We start from the raw sequence: 14,503 nt of genomic DNA, 5'->3' as shown, positions 1-14,503 counted from the left end.
AGTATTTTATCCTTTGAATGTTTATTTTTTAACTTATATTGTGCTAAATAAATAGTCCATTGTACATATTGTACAGATACTTTATTGGTTTCTTAGTAGGATTCTATTTAAAATAGTATATTTATTATATTTAATATTATATATTTATTTTAAAAATAATTAATAAATATAAAATAAGATAATGTTGACTGATTTTAATTGTCTTTTATTGTTTCCTTGACATTTTCGTTTTGTAAAAATCATGCAATTCAATTTACAGGACATTATAATAACACATGCAGACATTCATGTAATATATAACACGCAAATTGAACATTCGTGTAATCAATCTCTCTTCACTTCTGAGGCTAACTCTAAAAGGAAAACGTCAAATAAAACTATCATGATCATACGCCCTACCAATGGCTAGCTTCAACCTAATTAACACAGTTCTTATTTTTATACTGATTACACACAAATTAACAACATACATCATACAAATTAAAGTGCAACAACAATCAATAAGGCTTCCACCTTAAAGATCTATATCTCTTCCCACCACGACGTTCATATACAAAATCAAGTTGAGGCACAATCTTGTATAGAGCATCGTCTACTTTCTTGGAGTACCACAACCTCCATTTCTTCCACAAAATGAGTGGCATCATGAATATTCCAAACCCAAAAGTGAATCCCAACTCCACACTTAACAAACTCCAATCAACTGAACTACTATTATGAGAGTTAGTAGTTTTAGATGATGGTGGTAACAACCCTTGCTCTTCTCCACCACAACCTTGTGTCAATGGAGGTCCACATAACGCTTCATTTCCCACAAATGAATTTGCTCCAAACGATTGAATTTGAGTGCCTGTTGGAATTCTCCCCACAAGATGATTATAGGAGAGATTCATGATGGCAAGAAAAGATAAGCTTGCAAGCTCAGTTGGAATCTCTCCCCTCAGAGAATTCATTGACAAGTCTAAGGACTCAAGATTTCTCAAGTTTCCCAAAGTTGAAGGAATATGGCCTGAGAATGCATTGTGAGACAAGTTAAGAGCATGCAGTGCTTTGAAACTCATGATCTCTTCTGGTATTGGCCCTTCAAATTGGTTGGATGAGAAATCCAATGAAGTGAATGCAATGAGAATCTTTTCCAACTTCATTTGTTGACCTTTGATTACAATGGTAACTGAATCCGCATACCTACGAAGACTTGAAACCTCTCCATAGACATGAGAGAGCAAGTGATCCACCACATAAAGTGGCTCAATAGAAACAACTTCGGCTAACTTCAGTTTACTCTTCTTTGAGTAAATTGTAGTTATAGTCTCAAGAGTCACAGAACTTGTATTGTTATCATAAATATCAAAAGATAAATGGTCAAACCTTGACATATCATCATCTTTGTCAGACATCAATGCTTTCCAACTCTGAAAGAGTGTTTTTGGTAACATGCCACTGAATTTGTTGGCAGCTACATCAACAATTTGAAGCTTTTCCCAGTTGCCAATCACATTGGAGCATCCAATATGTCCATAAAATTTGTTTGACCTCAAGACCATGACTCTCAGTGTAGAAATGTTCTTCAAGAAGCATGGGAACTCATCAATCAATTGATTGTTTCCAACATTTAAGACTTGGAGGTTTTGGCAATTAGCCAAAGATTTTGGGATGGTTCCCTCTAAAAGATTTCCATTGAGATCAAGAAGCCTTAGATCACAAGAAGTTGAGAATGTATCTGAAATTTGGCCACTGAGTTTGTTTCCTGCAAGACTTAGAAGTTTCAGGGAGCTACTCTTCCTTGTTGTCAAGCACTCAGGAATGTTGCCAATGAAGCCATTATGTGAAAGATCAAGCACTCTAAGAGTTGAAATATTGCAAATGGATTCATCGATTTTTTCATGAAAATTGTTGCCTGATAAAAATATATAAATGGAGAAAGGAATAGAGTCACCAATTTTTGCTGGTATAGAACTGAATCTATTATTGGAGTAGTCCAAGTAAACCATGTTCTTGGTGAAAATGTGTGCTGGCCCTTGCAATTGATTGTCATGAAGATCAAGCAGGAACATGGCTGAACTCAGATTTTGGAAAGGCCCTTCCATATCCGTTAGAGAATTCTGAGAAAGATTCAAGGCGGCCAAAAACTCAAATCTCCAAATCCAGTTGGGTATGGTTCCTTCAATTTGGTTGCTGGATAAGTCTAAATAAAGCAAACTGCTTTGATTTCTCAAAAATGAAGGAAATGTACCCAACTTGCATGAAGCCAACCAGAAATTATTCAACTTGGGAAATGGAATGTCATTGTCATCCACAACTGACAAGTTGTTGTGTGAGAGATCAAGTGTTGCCAAATTTTGTAGTCTTTGACGAATCATACTCAATTTTATGGTGCCATTGAACTTGTTTGTGGAAAGTTGAAGTAAATTGAGCCTTTTCAGTTGAAAGATAGACATAGGAATATGCCCTTGAAAATTGTTATCACTTAAATCAAGCATCTCTATTGAGGAAAAGGAACCATTTGGGAACTCATCAAGTTGGCCATCAAATCTATTGTTAGCAAGAAAGAGAAGTTGTAGGGATGGAAGTGAAAACAAAGATGAAGGGAATCTTCCATGTAGAGAGTTAACTTCTAAATTAATGCTCACAAGATTTGTAAGGCCTTCAAAATGGGTGGATGGAAGTGTACCATTCAGATAATTATGATTAAGATACAAAGTTTTCAAGGCCTTTGATCTATTGAAAGATGGAAGTGGACCAGTAAGATTATTGAATGACAAATCAAGATAAACAAGTTGGGCAAGATTTGAGATTGAATTGGGAAGTGTCCCATTGAATTGGCAATTGGACAAATCTAGTGTAGAAAAACGTTTCAAATTGCCAATAGAATCTGGTATAGGACCTGAGAAATTTGTGTGGCTAAGATTCAAGTGAGTGAGAGATGCTTGATTTGGGAAGTTTGTTAAGGAACCATGAAGACCTTGATTATCAGACACATCAAGAACTTGAAGTGATGGTAGTTGAAAGATATTTTTTGGAAAAACTCCACTCAATCCGCAACTTCTGAGCTGCAATGTGCTTAAACCAGACAAATTCCCAAGGTAATCAGGAACTGGGCTTGACAAATTGTTATGGTCTAGTTGAAGTACTGAGAGAGATTGAAGCTTTGTCAATGAAGGATCAAGAGGGCCAGAGAGATTGGAAGAGGACATACTCAAAACTCGTAAACTTTTTAGGGAAGACACAGCATGGCACCACTCCTCTCCTTTGGCTGAAATTTCAACACCATCTAGATACAGTTCTTTGATTCTTGTAAAGTTTTTCACAAACTCTACAATGTTTGGCTTCTCAAGTTTTAGACCATGTTGTGATGATGAGGTGAATGTGGTAGACAAATCTAGAGTTTCCAACTTGGACAAGTGAGAGATTTTAGTTGGAATTTGTCCCATGAAACCAGCATTTGACAAATTCAAATACCTGAGATTCTTCAGGTTTTTGAACTCGGAATTAATTCCAAAGTGGAACTCATTATAAGCCAAATTCAAATTCTGCAAATATTGCAGTTTGAAGAGACTAGTTAAGTTTCCTCCAGTGATGAATTCATGGCTTATGTCAAGAGCAATAACATTTCCCTTGGTGCTGCAAGCTACACCTTTCCATTGGCAACAATCATCAGTGTGGTTCCAATGAATTAGTTTCTTGGACTTAGCTGGGTTAAATATGAGGCCGTTCTTCAAATGGAGTAGCAAAGATTGTTGATGGCCAAGACATTGGGAAGTAACAATGTTAATGGTGTAAGTGAAGTTTAAGAGGGACAAGGGTAGTAGCAAATAAAACCACAAGATAAGGGTGGTTTTCATTATGAAAGGCAACTTATAAATTATAATCTATGACTATGATAAATGAGATGTATGGAAGAGTAGTGAATATGGTTTTTTTATTTTTGCATATGAGAATATGTTATTTATAGATTCCAAATCATGTTATACAACTCAACTGCGTGCAATATGTGGTATTGTAGTAAGTCATCATCAACAAAAAATGCACAAAGTTCTCCAAGATTGTGATTGCATGAAGTAGTCTCTCCACTCATCCCTTATCTTTCACACTTCAGTGATGAAACAACAAACTGTGACTTCGTTCCATCGCCCAATCTTTACGTTTTATTTTGTTGCACCAAAATGATTATCATTTTCTCCTTTTATTTTCTTCCCCTGATTGCCAATAATTTTCATTGATGATAACAACGTATAACAGTAGCGTATACGGTAGGGTGACAAGTAATACGGCGGGTATCATTTATAATGTTCCATTAAATTAAAAACCTAAGCACCCGTTCTAAGTAAACATAATTCATTAAGATTATTATTAGATGATAGAAATCTAAAAATTCATATTAAAATGAGTATTATTATTATAAAGTAATTTGTAGATACAGTATGTTGAAATGTAAGGATATAATCATATAATAAATGACTAAATTAGACACTTTATATATTATAAAGTATATATTTTGAATAATTACTTTTAGTAAATGCTTTATTAAGTATTTGTTTGAATATCATTAAATTGTTAAAAAAAAAAATTTTTTAATAATTTTTTTTATTTTTTAGCTAGCATGTTTAATAAAATTTTAGAAATAAAAATAAAAATAAAAATAATAAAAAAACTAAAAAATAATTTTTTAAAAGCTATAATTTACATCTTTTTTAAAAATAGTTTTTTTTTTACTTTAAAAAATATATTTCTAATATAATATATAAACAAAAAGTACTTTATTAAACAAAAAGATATTTTTATATAAAATATTTAAACAAAAAATTACTTTTATTTTTTTAAAAAATCTTTTAAACAAAGATCACTTGAGAAAAAAAATTCATCAAAATTCATCAAAACAAACACTAAATACTAGTTAAATTCTATTACAAAATATGAAAAGAATAATCATTTTAGCGAAAAATGTATTTTACATAACTAATATATGCTTTAGAAAAAAATTATCAGTTCAATTCTGCTATATAGACAATAAGAATATAAACAATATAAAAAATGAGTTGCATCTCAAACCCATTAAATATAAAAAAAATCCAACCTAATAATTACATATCTTTACCCTCAATTATACCTTTTACCTTTCATATTTTATTTTCATTACCCTATTTACTGCAACCACTCTACTCTCCCCTCTCTTGTCACACGTTAACGTTGCTGGTAATGTCGGACCTCAATGCCACAATAAAAAATTTATGTACAATAAAAAGAAACATTTATCAAACTTAAAAGAAACATCTGTAAAAATTTATACTAAAAAATATCTATATATAATAAAAAAATATCCAATTAAGAGTAAAAGAAACATCTACAATCTTATATTAAAAAATATTCATGTATAATAAAAAGAAAAATTCAGCTAAAAATAAAAGAAAGATCCACTAAAACAAGGTGAAAATTCAGGTGAAGTTGATAGCTAAGAATCATTAGATGAAAATTTAGTCAAATAAGTCAAATAAACTAACAGCCTCAGTTATCAATTTCACGTGAAGTCAAATGTACATGAGTTTTTACCTCCAAAACAAAAGTAACATCCGAAAAAGTGAAAGTTATTCATAGAAAAAAACTTTACTACTTATTTCAAAAGAAACATCCAATTCACATCAAAAAAATTTTAAAGAAGAGGACGAAAGAAGGAAGGTCTACACGGTGTCCGCTTGAGTGTCCAAGGAGATGGAGGGAGTAGTGGTGTGATATGAAAAATAAAAGATAAACAAGAAAATAAGGATTCAAACTGAATAAAAAGATACATTGAAATTAAAATAAAAATAAAAAGGATAGATTGAAATTGAATACAAAGAGAATCACTCTACTTTCTACTTAATTTCTTGACGTAATAAGAAAGGGACTCCTCAACCTAACTTGCCAACGCCATAGTTTGGAAATTGAATCGAAGGGACTCCTCAACCTTCTACTCAAATCCCCGATATAACAAGAGAGGGACTCCTCAACCTCAATTGTCCATACTATGGTTTCATCACGAAACTAAAAAGGGGTTTTGAAACCTCTAAAAATTCTATTCTACGACTACAATAGCTAAGGAGGTATTTATAACCTCTTATTAGATTAAAACAAAGAAAAATCCTAAAACCCATAAACATAAGGCCCAATCTAGTAATTAAATAAACAAAATCAAAATACATTAAATTAAAATATTCTAAAAATATAAACTAATATCTTTTGAATAACACTTGAACTTTTCATATCACAAATATTTGAAGCACGTATCATTCTCCTCCTCTTCAAAAAAGATTCGTCCTCAAATCTTGTAGGTGGAATAAAATAGTATATGAAAAGGACAATAATTACAAGGAAGATAATTTATTTCTTTTTCTTTTTTTCTCCTTTATTTTCGTTTTTTTGCACTTTATGTTTTTTTTTATTTTTCTTTAAACAATAATGAAACGCAAACGGAAAATAAGAACACAAGAACATAAAAAAAAGATACGACAGACATTGAACTCTTTTTTTTAATTGATAAAAGAAGAACATATATAGATTAATAAGAATTAATCTAATACCTGAGTTCTGATACCAAATGATATGGAAAATAAAAGATAAACAAGAAAATAAGGATTCAAACTGAATAAAAAGATACATTAAAATTAAAATAAAAATAAAAAGAATAGATTGAAATTAAATACAAAGAGAATCACTCTACTTTCTACCCAATTTCTTGACGCAACAAGAAAGGGACTCCTCAACCTAACTTGCCAACGCCATAGTTTGGAAATTGAATCGAAGGGACTCCTCAACCTTCTACTCAAATTCCCGATGTAACAAGAGAGGGACTCCTCAACCTCAATTGTCCACACCATGGTTTCATCACGAAATCAAAAAGAGGTTTTGAAACCTCTAAAAATTCTATTCTACGACTACAATAGCTAATGAGGTATTTATAACCTCTTATTAGGTTAAAACAAAGAAAAACCCTAAAACCCATAAACATAAGGCCCAATCTAGTAATTAAATAAACAAAATCAAAATACATTAAATTAAAATATTCTAAAAATATAAACTAATATCTTCTAAATAACACTTGCTCTTCATATCACAAACATTTGAAACACGTATCATGGTGCCTTTGCCGCCGCCGCAATAAATGTAGCACCGGTGGTCTGTAAGGCTGCGCGACGCGAATGATGGAGGGTGGATGTCGTTATGCGTCGTGGAATAATGAAAGAGGTTTGTGGTCAGAGCTACAACGTGACGGAGGATGGAGCGTCAGCGATCGAAGACGCTGCACGCGGCGGTGGTGGTTGGGCGGAACGTGGGGTGACAACAGTAACTCCACGAGAGAGGGGCGTGAGATAGCAACAGCAATGCCCCTTAGGATCGCAAAACACCAGCGGCGGCCACTACGGGGATCGCAAGGCAACAGTGGCAGCGGCATGGGGATTGCAAGGTAACGTCAGTGGAGTCACGCAATGGATGGTTGATGCGAGGCAGAGCGATGGCGCACTATCGGAGCGAGGTGGAGCAGCGGCGGTCTGAACGGCGGATGGTTGACGCGATGAGAGAAAACGGGATGTGTGAAGGTGCGATGAGAGGAAACTGGACATGGTGTGAGTGTGTTTAGAAGAGGTTGCCTTGTCTAATCCTAATTATTTAAATTTAAAAATTTGATTATTCCTAATTATTTAAAAATCTGATTTTTAAAATTAATTTAACATTTTTTTTAACTTGTTGATTACATGGTTGTTCATGAGTATGAGCATTGTCCCTCTATATTTTCTCAAATGAAGTAGTATATCCACTCATCCCTTAGCTTCAGACTTGATGAGTGATGAAACAAACAAACCTTGTGACTTTCCATTGGCCAAACTTACGTTTTATTTTGTTGTACCGAATCGGTTAGATCTATCAAAGAGTCCAGTCTAACCCGGTTAAATCTTGTATGTCTAAACTTGCGAGTTATACCAGTTGGCCTATTTATTTTTTTATTTGTTTACAGATTTTAATTTTCAATCACGAATCATTTATTATTAGTCCAACAGGTTAAATGAACTGACCGTTTATTTTTTTTTAATTTAGATAAAAGTTAAATTTTAGGAAAAAAAAAGAATTTTTACAAAAAAATTATTTTTTGACAAAAAAAAATTCAGAGAATAAAATTTTTAATGGATTGGATCGAATTTTTTTATCAAATAAAAGAATATATTAAAAATAATATATTTTTGGAAAAAAAATAACGGCTATTCATCTTGTTAGCTAATCTATTTTTTTTTAGTTAATTAGACCCAATTTGTTTAGTCCAAATTTTAACTACGATTGGTTTTGGAAACAAAATTTCACCTATTTAAGCAAGTAAACGAGATGATGATCCAGCAGATTTACTCAGACGACTGCCTTATAACAACAAACGTATGAGTAGCGTATACGGCGCCTGAGTGACAAGTAATAACGACGCAGGACAAAACTGCTTGTGATATGGTTTATAAGTCAATGCTGAGTAAGATTATGAAAACCTATTATCACTATTGCTTGTCACATTGGATTTTGATTGTTGTCTATATTTACACTGACTAAGTCTCCCCAGGATTGTAATTGCATGAATTAGTCTCTCTAATAATCACCCGTTACTTGATTTGGAAATGAAATCAACTTAAGCTGCTTTACTGCCCGGGATTTACGTTTATTACGTATACTTTAGTTTATATTATAGATACTGTATATGCTATTCACAAGCTGGTTTGATCTTATTAATCAATTAATATAATATAATTTATATAAATAATAAAATTTTTTATATCTTGTTTTTAATACATAAGTTAATTTAATAGCATCAGAAAATTCATTTCTCTAATAAAAAAAAATTCTAAAAAATGTGAATGCTAAATAAACTTTTAAAAAATTTTTTAAACATAACAAAAATAACTTAAAATATTATTTTTTATAGTTAAGTGACAAACTATTTTTGAATTTGATAAATGATTTGTATGCTTAATCTAAATATTTGTAAAAATATCTGGATAACGATTTAGAAGGTGTATATAAAAAATCAAGTAAAATTTTCGTATCTACACCTATTTTTCATTTTTTTTAGAATTTTAGTCGTATAGAAAAAGAAATCACAAAAAAATTCACTTCATGCAAAATCACACAACTGTAAAAATGAAATTGTCTCATGTTATCATGAAGTCGTAGACACAGTTATTAATGAATCATCTCACTACAATAATTCTAGTAGATAGTGGCGAAAATTTTGTGGCAGTTTTATAAAATTGCTGTGAAACGACAACCTGCGGCGCATATAGCGGCGATTAGGGGTTGGGACTGCAATCAGACCGATATTTTGCGGCGGTTTTTCTCAAACCGCCACAATATTTCAATCAGGCTTGCATTTCGGGTGTCTTTTCGAAAACCACCGCTATATATACCGCCGGGTGAGTTATTATTTTACAATTTGCGACGGTTTTGTTTAAATCGCTGCAAAATGCGTATTACCACATATTGCATTATTCGCTTTAGTAATAACCATCTGGGTATAATCTAGTTAAGTAAAGACTACTATCTTAAGCTACATATGTTTAAATCATTGTTATTTAAACTCGTAACACTTTTTCTACATTCGTTTTACGTAAAAAAAATTCACAAGTTAAATAAGCTCTATATGTTAACTCATGTGAACAAATTTACCAATAAGATTTTGTTGATTATGCTATTGGCATTTAAAATTGCATTCAATCATGGATGTAAAAGAAGAAAATAAAATTATACTCTAAATTTATAAAGTTAAAATAAAGTTCTAGAGAGCATAAATCAAAGTTACTCCTCTTTGAAGTTATGTCTTACTAAACCTAAATCAAGAAACTCTAAAAGTAGCTAAACATGTACAACCAAGGTAGTGAACTCGTAGTTTTTACCTCGACTCGTTAAGCTAACTCAAAATCGTAATTCGTTGAATCGTAAGACGGAACGTAAATATGACTCGTAAATTATAAAAATTTAGAAAAATTTAATAGCAAAAACTAATTTTATAGAGAATAAAATAAATCTCAAATAAACTAAATTACCCATAGAATTGTAACTAATATATATACCATAACAAGTTAAAAGTCACAATTCAACACTCTTCATCAGTCATAAAATCTTCACGAGTTTCACAAACTTCTGCATTACCATCTTCATCATTATCAGGAGCAGGAGGAAGAGGTCCTTGGAGAAGTTCTTCAAACTCATCATCATCAAGATAAGAAATTGCCAAAAGATCCTTAGAGGCACCAATAACTCTATTCCAACTTGCTCCATCATTTAAATCAGTATCTGAAATTAGAGCATCTAAATCTTCTTCTTCTCCATCTTCGTCAACAACAATCCACTCTTCATCAGAGTCCAACTCATCAAGACTATGGTCATAATCAAGACTTCTTCTAGTTTGTTTTTTCTTTGCTAATCTTGAGTTTGTCATCACAAACACAACATCATTCATGGTTTTAGCTTTCAAACGGTTTCTCCTTTTCGTGTGAACCTTTCAAAAGTAGATAAAAAATATTAGATATTAGTCAAACAACAAGATAGAATTGAAGAATTAACAACCAAATTTATAAAAGTAAAATGCAACTTATATTTAATTACTAACCATCTCAAAAGCGCTACGTTCACATCCAGATGAACTACATGTCAAATTCAAGACACGAATTGTAAATTGTTGGAGCTCTAGATGCTGATCTCCATAAAAATCCCACCATTGAGCTGGAGTTTTAGTATAAATTGCATTTTGAGCTACTTTACTACCAAAAAACTCTTTTTGAGTCTTAAAATCTTCAAGTTGAACATCCATCTTAGTGATTAAATCTGGATTTTCTGTCATCCTTTCCATACAAGCATAAAACTGCTTCTTAAGCTCATAAGCAATTTTAAAACCAGAGCTATAATGAATTTGAGGATTCAAATAATAGCCTGCGTCATGCAATGGCCTATGAAGTTGGTTGCCCCATCTTGCATCAATAATATCCCAAATAGGTATATAACTAAAACATAAAAAAATTAATAAATTAGTTACAAAATAAACAATATTTTCAGAATTCAAATTTTTCAACTCTCTCTGGCTTTTACTTTTCTACCTCTGCCGTTATTACATTTTACAATTACACTTTACACATATCATTCAACATTATGTACAACTCTTATGCATTAATTATAAAAAAAATAATTAGACACTTTACCTTGTCTTAACTCCTTGAAATGCATCTCGTATTTTCTCCTTTGCACTTGTCATTTCTTCATAAATAAATCTCATTGCCGGCTTTTCTTCTGAATCTACCATATGAAGCACATGAAGAAGAGGTTAGGCATCCCTCAAGCAAATTATGACTTCCTTCCAAAACACCTTATCTAACACCACACTTGCAATTATCTTTTCATCTTTTGTCTTTGCAAATTTACTAGAAGTCCATTGATCAGAAAGAAACATTCTTATTAAGGAACCTTTGTTGTCATTGAGACATCCCAAAGTAAGGTAAGAAGTTACAAAATGGGTCATACCCGGCCTCACCAAATCTTTCCCCTTAGTGTGGATGTGTAGTAGTGCAATAAGATCAGTTCTAGCATATATCTAAGTAGTAATCTTTCTACCTTTATAAATTGTGTCCTTGTGAAGTGTTACTTTTTTTTCCAAGTCTTCTAACATTAAATCAATGCAATGTGCTGTACAAGGTGTCCAAAACAATTTTTTCCTCTTTTTCATTAGCATTTCTCCTGCAGCTTTGTAGTTAGCCGCATTGTCGTGACAACTTGGATGACATTTTCTTCACCAACCTCTTCAACCACATCATCTATCATTTTAAAGATTTTATCAGCTGTCTTAGTAATGTGAGAGGCATCAATGGATTTCAAAAAAATAGTCCCTTTAGAACTATTAACCAAAAAATTTAGGATGGTCCGTCTTCTCTTATCTGTCCAACCATCAGTCATTATTGTGCAACCAACCTGCTTCCAATATTCTCTATGTTCCTCTAGTGATTGTTGAACAAGCTCCACGTGTTTCTTCAAAAGAGGCACCCTTAATTCATGGTAGGATGGTGGCTTGAATCCTTGTCTATATCTTATAGCTTTCTCAAACATTCTACTGTATTTTTTGCTCCTTGAAACATTAAAGGGGATGCCATTGTTGTAGAAAAAAGCACTAATCTCTAAACATACTTCCTCTCTCAAATTTTTCTTAAATATATTGTTGATTGTTGTTTGAGTACTAATGCGTGTTTTCTTGAATATGTTGCCATCTAGTTCTTTTTCCTTTCTTTTTTCACCGGTAGTGTCAACTTCTTTAGTAGCTTCTCTTGGGCTTGCCCCACCCATGTTTGTTTTCTTCATCAAATTCACTTGTAACCCACTCACAACATCCCACATTTGCTTCTTAACTTCATCACTAACAGTTGTATAAGCCCCAACATCTTTTTGAGTTCCTGCTAGGTGGTGTTTCAATCTATAAACTCCTCCTGAAAAAATTTTATGACAGTATTTACATTGTATCTTCTTTCAATCTTCTCCAACAGATATCCCGTGCTCCCATCCTACATCAGTTCTACTTCCAAGAGCATTCTTAGCAACTTTTCTTTTACAAGCGATTTCACCTGTACTTCCTGACTGAGAAGCTGGAATGTTAGTTGGATTTTCACTTGCATTAGCTTGAGTCGATGCCATTCCTATTCAGAAAAAAATGAAAACAGTAAATATTCAATGAACCAATTCAATATCATAGTCAAAATTCAACAATTTAACAAAAATTACAGAATTGTGTTCAATTTCAAGTACAACCATCCAAGTTCAACAACAAAAATTTAATAATCCAATTTGAACAAAAAATATCAGCATAACAAAAATTCAAGAATTATATTCAATGCCACAACAATTCAGAGATATAGATAGTTATAAAATTATTGGGATATAGGTGACAAATAATGAAGACATTGGTGTAGTAGTGCTTATTGCTGCACAACTATTAGTACCGTCATAGTTGCTTATGGTGAAGAATTAAAGATCAAACACATTAGTGATACTGAGTAATTGAATAATATCATTCATAATAATGATATTGAGTAATCACTTCACATTCAAAATCATTCCTACTATTTTCTAAATTTAACTTCAGAAAAATCCGGACTAGTTCTTTTAAGGCAATTTAAAATGGATGAAATATACATTGTTTCATGTGGTATATTGCATATTCCTACCATTGAGGAACATTAGAGAACAAGACATAATTATACTATTAGAGTGGTGTTTTAGTACCTGGAGTCTTCAGTATTTACTTTTTAGAAAGCTTGGTTAATATTAGTTAATAGTCTATGGTGATGTAATTTTTTGTTTTCCACTGAAGGCAAGTTTCCTTCTGTTTCTTGAGCTTTTTCTTTTCTTTAAGCGAATAAGGAGCATTTTATTTATTTTAATTATCTTAAACTGAGATTCACGTGAATATGCATTAATAACTTATAAGGTTTGCTTCTTTTATATATCATTTTTGTTATATCTACCTTTTAGAAAAGCTTATAAAGTTTGCTAAAGGAAATTAATGGTTTCAAATAAAGGGATAATATATTAGTGTACACGCTGCCAATTGCAGCTTCTTTTTCTATGAACAGAAAAGTCCATGTTGTACTAACCAATTGCAGCTTATAAGGTTTGCTAAAGAAGATTAATGGTTTCTAGAAATTATTGTCTAGTTTCCTCGAAGAACCTGGCTTTGAATTAATATGATGTCTTATTATTAGTCCTGTTTTCATTTATCAAAATCAAAGCTAAAGTCAAAAGCTTCTTGTCAAGTAATTTGAATTGTTCAACAGTGCAATTTCAACATATATAGCATCTTTATATACAGTGCTTCACCTTCATCATTCAACAAGTAATATGTGAATTATTGGTAATTAACAATAACATAAAGGTTTTGCTGTACTAGCTAAGTCCCACTTCACATGATGCCATGTTACTTGTTTAGGGATACTTCTAGTTTCTGAATCTAAGGATTAATTTAATTTAATTTTAAAAAAGGGGATTCTAGTTCTAGGTTATTGAATTGGAAGTAAAAGGCACTGTATTTAGTGGATCTAAAAAATTCTGATCTCATGGATTTTAGTTGAATCTTTCATATATGGCTCTGTTAAGATTAATATACTTTAATTCAGAATCGGATAGTTACTAACATATATATAAGAGGCTGTGAAGAATAATATGGTTCCCTTGTTAACTAAATTGTTTTCATAGAAACTGAAAGAAGTTTATCTTTAAAAATTTCGCCATCACCAATTTGGTCCAGAACAACACTTCATCAATACGGTGATATAAAATTAACCAATTCGTAATTCACATCTGTCATGCCTTACAAAAAATTTAAGTAAAGAATGAAAGGTCTTTTGTACGGTGATATGAAATACATGTTTCCAATAAACATGAACAGATAAGTTAACTTCAATTTGAAAACCTACTATAATTCGTATAAAATTATAATCTAAATTGAACAATATAATTAATC

General features: G+C 31.9%; 2 protein-coding genes across 2 annotated transcripts; both read right to left on the bottom strand.

The window, feature by feature from the left end:
• Positions 1–497: 497 nt before the first annotated feature.
• On the bottom strand, positions 498–3,842 carry LOC112727956 (receptor-like protein 7). The gene has a single exon (XM_025777916.2). It carries the CDS (start codon positions 3,840–3,842, stop codon positions 498–500), a length of 3,345 nt encoding a protein of 1,114 aa, XP_025633701.1.
• Positions 3,843–10,099: 6,257 nt separating this feature from the next.
• On the bottom strand, positions 10,100–11,275 carry LOC112727949 (uncharacterized). The gene is made up of 3 exons (XM_025777911.1): positions 11,202–11,275; positions 10,616–11,006; positions 10,100–10,504 (listed from the first exon to the last, which is right to left on the bottom strand). Exons 1-3 carry the CDS (start codon positions 11,273–11,275, stop codon positions 10,100–10,102), a joined length of 870 nt encoding a protein of 289 aa, XP_025633696.1.
• Between the last annotated feature and the right edge of the window lie 3,228 nt (positions 11,276–14,503).

Source organism: Arachis hypogaea, chromosome 2 (assembly GCF_003086295.3).
Source record: "Arachis hypogaea cultivar Tifrunner chromosome 2, arahy.Tifrunner.gnm2.J5K5, whole genome shotgun sequence".
Classification (NCBI taxonomy): Eukaryota; Viridiplantae; Streptophyta; class Magnoliopsida; order Fabales; family Fabaceae; genus Arachis; species Arachis hypogaea.
Note: the sequence above shows the minus strand (reverse complement) of the source record. Positions and strands in the feature narration are given on the sequence as shown.